This window comes from Pteropus vampyrus, unplaced genomic scaffold, assembly GCF_000151845.1.
Source record: "Pteropus vampyrus isolate Shadow unplaced genomic scaffold, Pvam_2.0 Scaffold81, whole genome shotgun sequence".
NCBI lineage: Eukaryota > Metazoa > Chordata > Mammalia > Chiroptera > Pteropodidae > Pteropus > Pteropus vampyrus.
In genome coordinates this window covers 8,134,992-8,146,404 of record NW_011888862.1, presented here as the reverse complement: position 1 = coordinate 8,146,404, position 11,413 = coordinate 8,134,992, and the positions used below count along the sequence as shown (strand labels likewise).

The 11,413-nt window shown below is 34.4% G+C and overlaps 1 protein-coding gene across 3 annotated transcripts in view; it reads left to right on the top strand.

The window, feature by feature from the left end:
* Positions 1–11,196, top strand: part of EIF1AX (eukaryotic translation initiation factor 1A, X-linked) — a 19,283-nt gene extending 8,087 nt beyond the window's left edge. For 2 of the 3 annotated variants that reach the window (XM_023532339.1, XM_011363031.2), the window contains 4 exons: positions 2,301–2,351; positions 4,381–4,462; positions 5,617–5,708; positions 7,450–11,196. In XM_023532339.1, the coding sequence (XP_023388107.1) occupies positions 2,301–2,351; positions 4,381–4,462; positions 5,617–5,708; positions 7,450–7,455 (231 nt within the window). In that variant the 3' untranslated portion in view covers positions 7,456–11,196. Of the gene's footprint in view, positions 1–1,220; positions 1,422–2,300; positions 2,352–4,380; positions 4,463–5,616; positions 5,709–7,449 lie in introns of those variants that run through there. The other variant, XM_023532338.1, reaches the window with a different exon arrangement.
* The last annotated feature ends 217 nt before the right edge of the window (positions 11,197–11,413 follow it).

Here is an 11,413-nt window from a genome sequence, read left to right as displayed (position 1 = left end):
AAGTTGCAGTATTGAGTACAGTGAACTCCTTTAAACCCGTCATCTGGGCACACGTGTGTGTGTATTTTTCCTGAACCATTTGAAAGTTAGTTGCAGACATCACGACTTTTCCTTTACTACTTCATCATAGTCTCCTAAGAATAGGTATATTTTTTACAGAACTACAACAGAACAGTCAGGTAATTTAACATGAATATATTATATATTTTTATAATATATAATAGTTCATATTCAGAATTGTCCAGTCATCCCAATTTCCAGCACTTTTTAGCAAAGAACTTTTTTTTTTGATTGTCTTTTTATAAAACTTTGGTGGATTTGTTCATGCTGTACAAATAAGCCACTAAAAATTAAACATTTTCTGGCTAGCAGACTTTTTTATTTCTTTGCCTTAGTCATTCTAGCCTCCATTAGCAGTCGACCTGATTTTGACTGCCACTACTTATTCTTTTCCACATTTTTCCCCCACTTTGGAAGAGAGGGTACCTTTGAATTGACCAAGCATTTTGAGGCTCTAGGTTCACTGTAGTCTGAGTAACTCACTTCTGTGTGTCAACCCCGCATTCGAGCCTTTCAGTTATATCTTAATGTATTTACCAATTAGTGGCTGTCCTCTTTGGAGGTTAGTCTGATGTACAGCTTGAGTAAGCTAATGGTTCTGAAGTGATGTGCCTCCTCTCCCCCATGTCTTCCGTCATTTAATAACAGAAGAGACAGGCCCATGTGCAAGCTAATGCTCATAATCTCAGTTTTTCAGATGGCAGTGAAACCAGGTGGCTTCCTGGGTACCAAGGTTGTCATTTTGCCTGAGAGCATCTTTCTAGCTTTACAAAAACTTGAGAATAATCACTAAGATCGTCTAATTTAACAAAGACATTATTAATGCTTAAGTTACTTTTATTTGCCAAATGTACCAAATATTGTGTTGAGATTAGCCTCTAAATGTTCTGAAGGAGAGGAGACCCAAATTTGGGCAAGGATTCAAATGTGAAAGTTTGGGAAAGTGTAATGTACATTTTGGGACAAGCCACCTTGATCTCCAAAGGTGAAGCATGGTCATGAAGACATTAGTCAGTTTGCTTCTCAAAACGAGTACATAATTAAAACATTTCTGATGGCAGCAAAAGCTTGTCATGTAAGTGGCATTACAGAGTTTGGTTCTGGCTCTGTTGTTAACTGGTTGGCGTTTATCACTTCCTTTTATTTATTTTTCTCTATTCTCAAACAGTATATCTATGTCAGTTTTATGTGAGCTTTTAAGTTGCTTTTATCTGAAGTCGAACAACATATCTTATATACTCTTTTTCCCTCCTTCAGAGTATGCTCAGGTAATCAAAATGTTGGGAAACGGACGATTAGAAGCCATGTGTTTTGATGGTGTAAAGAGGTTGTGTCACATCAGAGGGAAATTGAGAAAAAAGGTAGGTATAAAGGTTTGTTTTAATTTAATATAAAATTGTGAGTAAGAGGGGAAAATGGCTCTACAGTTTTTGTGGGCCAAGGACCTCATTTTTGTAAGTTCTCAAAAGACTTCATTTCAGTAGAGCAGTGATTTACAGATTCTAGTTAAAGGCTCATTTGCATCATTCATGTTGTATTACTGCTAAAAATATTTAACTTGAATCTGATCGTGAGGAAACAATCAACATTCAAATTGAGGCACGGTCTGCAAAACAAGTGGCCTGGTTCTTAATACATTATTGGTGTTGGGAAAGGAAAAAAAGGCTGAGATTGCTATTGTTATATTAATGTTAAATTTCCTGAATTTTGATCATGAAAGGGCTCCCTTGAGAAGTAATGACAAATTTCCAATCACAGTAGATGTTCAGGCAGATTTATTAATCAGATTGGTTAAAAGTTCCTCTAATTCTGATTTTATGATTTTTTTTTAAATTTTGGTTTGCTCCTTCTGTTACCAAACGAAAGGGGTTTTGCCAGCTGTGTTTGTATGTGGGTGGGTAGGTGGAAGGAGCGGAGGGAGGGCGATAAAGCCACATTTCTAATTTTCTATTCCATGTAATGTATAGATAATTAAATACATGGAGTGATTCACTATTAAAAATTTCTTAATTTCAAAACTAATCATCATTCCTCTGGGATTATTAAACTGTCAAGTAATTCAATAAGATTATTTTTAACATTCCAAATTACTGAAAATTTGAAATAGGCACAGCTGCTTGCTTCAGTTTTTTTCTCTGATTCTAAATAAAGGTACTTCAACCACAATTGGATGAATAGTATTTTATGGGAATGCTGACGCAATGATGCTCTTGATTCTTTATTTTTTATTTCTTTTACAGGTTTGGATAAATACCTCAGACATTATATTGGTTGGTCTACGAGACTACCAGGTAAAAACAATTAAAATTTTCATTGTTCACTTGCTTGATTTTGATGAGCCATTAATGTTTACAACATAAGTCATAATCATATTTGACCAGTTCCAGCCCCTTGTGTCACCAACATGTCTTAAGGGCTAGTTATGTTGTGGGCATTGTGCTAGGTACCCCAGGGGTTATGGTTCCCAAATGCCAGTCTGTAGAGTTTCACATTTCCATTGTAGAAGAAATACAGGCCACGTGAATTTTTTGTGAAGCTAAATGGTCCTTTTGCCTTTTTGATATTTAAAAGGTTCCTTTTTTGGAATGAGTGATATATAGTCATGTTTTGTTAGTGTTCTTAGTTGGCAAAATAAAAATATAATCTTATGTTGAACTTCCCACCTCAATATTTTTTTTTAATGTATATGTCTTAAAATCAAAATCTGGAAACTTTCTCAAGAGTAGACAGTGGAATGAGTCAAGCTTCTATTCCACAAAATGCTTAGGGCCTAATAATGGGAAGAATGACAGGCACAAAAGTAATTACAATACAAATCACGATAGAAGTTTATGCTCTATATTTAGATGAGTGCTTAGGCAAGAAAATGGTAGTTGCCCCTTGTGATCTTAACCTGGAGACTGTACTTATTATGGATCTTTGAAATCCATTTGGTTTCTACATGTTGGAACTCATCACCGTGTGTTCAGTCACATTGTGAGTGATAAAATGTTTCTATTTTTATAATCTTGATTGTACTTTAATTTCTTAAAAATATATATTCCAGAATAAAAAATTAAGATCTTTAAATCAACGGTACTCAACCATGGGTGATTTTTTTCCTCCAGGGGACATTCGGCAGTGTCTGGAGACATTTCTGGTTGTTACAACTGAGGGAGGGGGGCGGTGCTGCTGGCTTCTAATGGCTTGAGATGAGGGGCTAAACATCCTACAATGCACAGGACAGTCCCTACAACAAAGAATTAATCTGGTCCAAAATAACAGTAGTGATGAGGTTGAGAAAGCCTGCTTTATATTCATACCATTTTCATGTCCGTTTTCTTCATTTAAAAAATAACTCTAGAAGTAGGAAGAATAATTAGTTTCCTGTTTGACAGATAAGGAAACCAAGGTTCTGAAAGGTGTAATATTCTATCTGTAAAATGACAGTCAGGACCAACTTTTCTGATCTTCTGTGCCCCTGCCACTCACTTAAAGGGTGATTCAGGGACCAGTAACATCACTAGCTTTTGGGAACTTGTTAGAAATGCAGATTCTTGGACCCCACCCAGGCCTCCTAAATCAGAATATGCATATTAAGAAGATTTCCTGGGCTTCTATACACATTACAGTCTAAGAAGTGCTGGTCTGAATCACCTGCCCTTTCAGCACTCACTGTGATGATTTTCGTTGCGTATGAAACGATCAACTTCAATCCTTTTTTTCTTCCCTGAGTCATATTCTTTTCAAATGGGTAAGTGTGAACGTCCTAAGGCAATAGTTTTCAGTGGAACATTGCATTAAAAACACTCAAAGAGCTTTTAAAAATACAAATTTATGGCTTCACATCTACTTATCTATCTTCAGGGAGTGTAAGAGCTCCACAGGATATTCTGATCTGTTCTACCCTAAGAATCACTGGTAAATGGGAAGATATATTAAAATTTCCTTAGTTCACTACACCAGTCTCAATTTCTGAATTAGAGTGTTTAATTTACACTGTAAATTATAGTCCCAGGGAATTTTTGTGTTTCAAAAGACATAAAGGGTAACAATAAATAATCCACAAGATTGGGTATGCGCAATTCTGCTCTTATTAAAGTGAGGTCTGTAAGTATCTTTCCTAAGCTTGTCGATCATTATTCCTTTGTGCATGCAAGCTTCTTCAACTGTGTTAAACCCAAGGATATTTTTCAGAGGTTAGGAGAAAACTAAACATTTTTAAAAAGAAGAGTTTGTAATAGAACAGTGAGGTCTAATTTTTTATCCAGTTTGAAAGTAATTTGTGAAATAACAATATTTTGGCATAATCGGTCTAAAAGTTATTTGTCTCTTTTTAAGGATAATAAAGCTGATGTAATCTTAAAATACAATGCGGATGAAGCGAGAAGTCTGAAGGCATATGGCGAGCTTCCAGAGCATGGTAATGTCTAAGTTATTATATTAACCTGTCATACTGCTATTACCTGGTAGTATTTAGGTGAAGGAATTTTGGTAGAATTTTGTGGATTTTGAATACTTTGGTGCTTACATGATTCATTTTAAGTCTGACTGCCTATACTTCATAATACTAGATACCTTAAGAAAAAAGCATCTGGGATTCTAATAAATATACTTCTGGTGAGGAGTTGAACTTGATAAGCCCTGGACTTCTGCATAATACCAGTCATAGGAAAATTTTTGTTACAGTATTTCTTTTAAAATTCCTTTCTCAAGAGACTCAGTGTTCATCTACTTTAAATGTGAAGCAAGGATAGTAATTAGGTAATATTGTTGATTTTTATTAAAAAGTCAGTCTTCAGTTCATGTTATTCTAGTATCATAGTATCCCATAGGATTTTTTTAAGCCAACATTCTTTATTCCTCCTGCAATACGAAAGTTATGCATTCTTAATGCAGAAAACTCAAAAAACAAAAGTCTCTCATAACCCCATCACAGGGGAAATATACTTTCATATTATTCTGTAAGTCTACATTTTTCACCTGGCAGTTATTTTTATAATTTTTTTGGCCCATGCATATCATAAAAACAATATAATTTTACGTAAGCACAAAAATCCTGCCAAAATTAATTACTTGGCATTTTCAGTCTAGGCCATGTATCGCATATACCTGGGAATAGTACTAGCACCTCCTGGTTCATTTTCATTGCTTAGGGATAGCATGATTTGACCAGATCTTTGATTGATGTGTCTGTCTGTCTGATGATTGGTGAGTTGTTAGCACATACGCACACCTTTTTTAAAGCATAACTACAAGTTGTAATAGCTTCGGAATTTGTGCCATACTAAAATACCTTTGTAAGCAAAAGAAAATTATAACACAGGTCCTTTCCATCTTGACTTAGCTGTGACTTTGTCTGAGATTCGTTGTATAAAATACTGTTCTGTATAGTAGGATTGTTAGGTAGAAGTCAAGAAGATCTTTCTGATAATAAAACTTAGATTTAATTAAAAGTTCGACTTGTAAGAGTCTCCTTTTATACTTCAATATTTGATATCAGGTCATTTCTTTTAGTGGGCAATTATTCATTTTAAAAACATCTTGGTCATATGAGTACATTTGTTGTTTCTTTAGCTAAAATCAATGAAACTGATACATTTGGTCCTGGAGATGACGATGAAATCCAGTTTGATGACATTGGAGATGATGATGAAGACATTGATGACGTAAGTAGATGCACCTTCTGTTTTTCACCATTTGTTTGTGAATTATCCACAGAGAAACCAGCTCTTTCCCTAACTTCCTTTAATGTAAGAATGTTGAACAATTAAATAAGGGTATATTTTGAGACTTGTCCGTGAATTAAAATACTCAGTAGACAGCTAGTCAAACTCTTCATACTTTGAGAATTCATATAATCTTTCCCAACATTTCCTAGAAAGATAGATACTTGCTTTGGCAATATGAATGTCAGGCATTGGGAGCATAACTTGTTTAATTAAGAGTGTCTAGAGAGATAGCTGTTAAGAAATTTAATTGTGAGAAAGATCAAAGAAACTTGCCTTCTCAGTCAGAATACTTGTATGTTAAAAGAAGAATCTTGATTGAGCCAGCTTGATAAGAAGTGTTGAAATTATAACCATACATTAAAAAAAGCTTTGTTAAAATTGAGGCCTTTTGCCATTATGTTGTTTTTTCTGTCGGATATGCACTATTGGCAAACTCTTGATTTGAAGTTAGTGTGTTTATTTTGAGGAAAGTATTGATTTTTCTAACAAAGCAGTGAAGCTCACAAGAATATCTGTCTCATTGCCCTTCTGTTCTTAAAATATTTAAATGAAGTTCACACTTATTTTTTGGCAATATAAACTTATTTAATAATTGGGGTGATATCGTAAATTACTCTTAAATCTGGTTTGGACTCTTCTTTTTAACCTCCTTTAGACAAAATGCAGTTCAGAAGCCACATGTGTAGATAAGTCTAAAAATACTAACATTTGATTTGATTCAAAGACGAAATTTTCAAATACCTAGAGCAGTTGTTCCTGACCAAGACTGTACAAAAAAATTACCAGAGTTTTTAAATACAGACACTGGTCTTAGGAAAGTCTGAGTTAGACATCACAAGCGAGATGTACCACTGAGATTCTACAATTAACATTCTTCTATACTTGATTTATTATGTTCGTACCTTTATTTATCTCACAGTCCTTTAACGTATAGTACCACTCTACTAATGCTATGTTCATTTGGAAGCATACTCTAAAATAGAAAAAGGATAAGAAATAAATGCACCATTCTATTATTTTTTTAATGTCACTCCCTTCAGAGACCCTGAGCCAGAGGATTCTTATGACTAAACTGTCAGTGATACTTGGGCACTAGATTTATCAATAATATTCTGTGACAGGAGCCTGACATGGACCTATAGTGTTGTAGATTAAGGAGTGATCCAAACATTTTGACTTCTGAGCTGCGGTGGAAGGCCACTTTAGGAAATTAACCTAACCAGAGAACACGCCTGAATACGTTATCTTGAACATTCTGTATGGGTTGCTTTATCACCTGAGAACCCTACTTCCCCAAGACATTTTTCCAGATGCTTCTAGCCTTCACTCCTATAACCCAGCTTGACAGAGGAGGAGAATTTGGTCAATTTCACACTTGTTCCTTTCCTAAATGATGCTCCCCCGTGTCTGCTCCCACCCCCAAAATAAAAAATCACCAGCACAGAAGGAAGGAGATGCTAAACTTTATTCAGCATGGCATGTAACATTCTGAAGGAGGATGTAAATAAAGATTTAATGACAGCAGACCAGAATTGAGAAAAGCCTGGATACAGAATTTCCTCTTCGTACTAGATTTGTTTCCCAGATACCTAAGGGGATGCAAGTCTCCCTTACATGGTAGACTACTGGAATATAAGAATTCGTTTTTCAGTTGATCTGATGTTCTTTTCCCTTTCAGATCTAAATGGAACTCAACATTTTACATTCCGATTTCTCTGAGGATTGTTCGACAGTTTGGATTTTGGCTGTGACCTGTTAAAGAAGATCAAAATTTCCTTAGTTTGAGTGCCATTTATTAAAGCAGACCGATTCATCTCTAAGATATTTCTTTAAAAATTAGTAGTGCTGAATTAAGAGAAATGTTAAGCCCACTTTGTCATTTCGTTGTAATGGAGCTTATGGGTAAAAGAGCACATCTACTATTTTTAAAAAGAGGGAAAAATGCATTACCTCTTCTACTTTGACCACTTCCAGTAAGTAAATGGATGTTTTGAATAAGCCGTTTGCCCAACACTCACTATAGATCATGATTAAGCCCTAGTTGACTTGCCTGTTGACTGTGTGGTGACTTTCTGTATATTCCAGTTACCTAGATGTTCCCTTGAGATTTTGATAAAATATAAGGGTGGCAGAAACTCGTATTTGAAGTCAACATTAATTAGGTCTGTTTTTCATATTTAAGTAGCATGTGGCTATTTTTATACTAATTTTGATATCATGTACATTGTTTTCATGACCTTATTTTGCCACTAGAAACATCAAGAAAAAAGCATTTCAAAATGCAGTTTTTAGAACCTGGGTTTTAATAGCAATTTTGAATTTGTAAGGTTAGTAATTGCAGAAATTGAACACTAGGAGGCACCCAGTTAACACTGGAAATACTGGTACAGTTGTCAACTTTTTTTTTTTACTTACTGTGCATAGGAAATTTCCCAACCAAGAAAATATTTTGATCATATGCATGTATGTAGAATATTTTTATAGGACGAAAAGATTATGTTGTGTCATTTTGTTTCAGAAGTTATACACATGTAAGCTACAATTTTGAGTGCTTTATAAACACTTAAATTATATATAAATGAACATTTAGTTTCATAACAACTTGTACAAATTAAGCCTTTTTCAAATTATCCCTAAGCTGGGCAAATAGGAGGGGAATAACAACTTAATGAAAAGATGGTCTCCATTTTATGAATGAACAAGTTACAGCGGAGAAAATAATAAAGATGTCATGCTGCACAGTACAGTATATTAACCTTTATTTTGTGATTAGGGTGTATTTTGCGTGTACAAAATTTTTTGCTCGTATCTTATTGGGCATTTAGATCGACTCTTAACTGAGTTTTTTGTTATCAGCTCTGGTAAAATGAAATGAAGGGCTGGACTGGTTAGACCCACTAGGCACATTGAAATCGTATGCAACTTTACAACAAGAGACCCATCATGGAGTTTTCTAGAAAACTTCAGTGATGAAAAGTAATATCAAGGGGAATGAATAAACCTTAACCATGGCTTCCAAAAAACAAGCAGATCTCTCATCCCACATTTAATGTAACTTCTTAAGTATGCAGGCTCTGGAATCAGAGTCTTGAGGTTCTATAAAACATTGTTAAAGATTAGAAATTAAGATTGGACAATTGCAGTCCGTGTTTCTTATTTGGCATTTTTAGGTGGAATGCATCTGAGACCATGGGCTGCTTTTTAATACAAGAAACCTTAGCCTCTAGGAATTGACTTAGTGATTGTCTTCCATCAGTAATCTAAAACCTCCTAAGATAAGGGTTCTGTACATGAAAGTGTTTTTTGCTAAATTTGTAGTAGATACAGATCCACATTATTTTACCAAGAATGTTTAAACTCTGTCTGTGATACAGTTTACGGTAGGGATGGTGCAACTCAAACATTAGTTTTTCTACTTACCTCCTGTAATAAATATGGTTGATCTAAAGATTCTTTAAAAATTACAACAATGCTCAAATTCATGTGTTTGCCAGTGATTTTTTTTTTTCTTTCCTTGGTAGCAACAGCTCAATACAGTACTCTTGCATCCTGGAAAATCTCAAATCATAATAATTAAAATAGTTGGGGTAAAGTTGTAGCTCTTATCCAACACTACGTGGAGGAATTATTTTACTATCTGGTCTTTAATGTGGAAATTGTATAATTTCATTGATTTGATTCTATTTCAGATGAGGAATTTAAGTGGTCCTTAAATGTTTTTTTTGGGGGGGGGCAGTGGTTTTGTTTTTTGGTTTTTTGTTTTTTTGGTTTTCTTTTTGTTTTTTGGGGGGGTTTTGGTATACTCTTTGATTCCTAAAATAGCAATTCTATAAGGTGTGCCCTGAAAGAAAATAAAATGTTTGAAATCCAAGAATAATGGTTCTTACTGCTAAGAGGGTATAATAGTTACTACTAATGAATTTGATAGGCTTGCATTTTTCATGTGTTTTTTGCATTTCCAGTTGTAGTATAAATATGTTGTATTACTAAGGTGACTAAATAACCAAACCAAGTGTTTGTGTAAAAAAAGACTTGCCAAAATTTGACTGTTGATTCTTTCTTGAACATCCATCCTCTTAAAGAGAACGCCTCTTAAGGTGCCTCAAAACTATGCATGATGAAAATTCTTGTATTTTATTAAGGAATGGCCATTGATTTACTCACCACACTTATGGTATTGTGGCTATAAATATAGTTGCTTACAAAACTCTTTGTGATTTGTAGTGTAACTTAATCTCATCTATCTTATGTAAATATTAAATTACAGGATGTTGAATAATACCTTTAATAGATATAAACTGCTGTCAGTATTGACTTCAGAGCAACTGAGTAATCAAGTAGGTAAAAGCATGTTTGAAATAAAATACCTAGCAGGGTTTATACTTTGTATTGTTTACAGGTTTAACAACATCCAGTATTAACTATGTCTTGACAGTTAATTTATCAGAATGAAAGTGAAGTTCTTTTTGTTATCTGACTCATAAAGATTAAAAAAAGATTTGTATTAGTATAAGACGTTTAGATCTTTATCCTGCTAAGCAAGGGGAAGTTTCATTGATATTGTTTGGACTCCCATGAACTTTGTTTTTAATTTACCTTAAACTACCATTCTTTTTATCCTTGCTTTTTTCTTCTTATTCAGAAAAGAACAAAATCTGACAGTGTGATAAGACACTAGCCTCTCGGGTATAGAGTGAAGCGAGGAATTAGGAGAGTTGATTGGACTGGGTCCTCTATCCCCCAGCTGCCAGGTACTTAGGAAGCAATGTGATGGAGAGTGAAGGGCATGGGCCCTGGGGTCAGGTGGCCTATCCCAGCGTCCACTCTTTACCTACAGGTGACCGAGGACACCTTGTCCAGCTTGTCTGAGCTTTAGGCTCCTCACCCGTAAGATAATGGTGAGAACAGTAACTGCGGAATTGTTGGGAGTATTAATAATTTATGTGTTAATATGTATAGAGAACTTAGAGCAGTGTCTGCCGCTTTTCACTTGATGTCCAGGACTGTGTAAGATAGAGAATATGCATGTCTTAATATTGTTTACCATTTCTTTTGTGGTCTTTGGTTCCTATAATAAATGTGTAGAATATATATTTGTATATTCACGTCGACATGATATTTAAAATAATTGCTACCACCCTCATTCAGCATAAGACTAACAGATGGAAGTCTCTAAATTGCTTGAAGATGTTTTGCAAAATACCAACTGCTCTATATTTCTTTAGAGTAAGTGTATAGTTATTAGCATTGATAGCTCTGGTTATATTTCTTTCTTAGGTCTTTAATATTAGAAGCCTTTTACATCCTTTTATTATAGATTCATGAAAGCTAATACTGACAAGGTTTTCCTTCCCATGATTTGGAATTATGTAAAAAGTCAGATGCAAAATATTGCAATTAGAAAATAAAATATTAAATAATGCCGTATGCAATTGATTATTTTCAAACTGTTTAATGACATTTTTAACTAAACTTATACGTGGTGATTTTCTTCTGAAAATTTGATTTAAAAAACTTGTGCTATATAAGGGAAATGTATATTTTTATGTTTTTTTAATTATTATTATTTTTGTGTGTTTGGTTGCTTGATTTGGATGAATCCATTCTATCAGACTTCACATACAGGGTTGCATTTTCTGGGT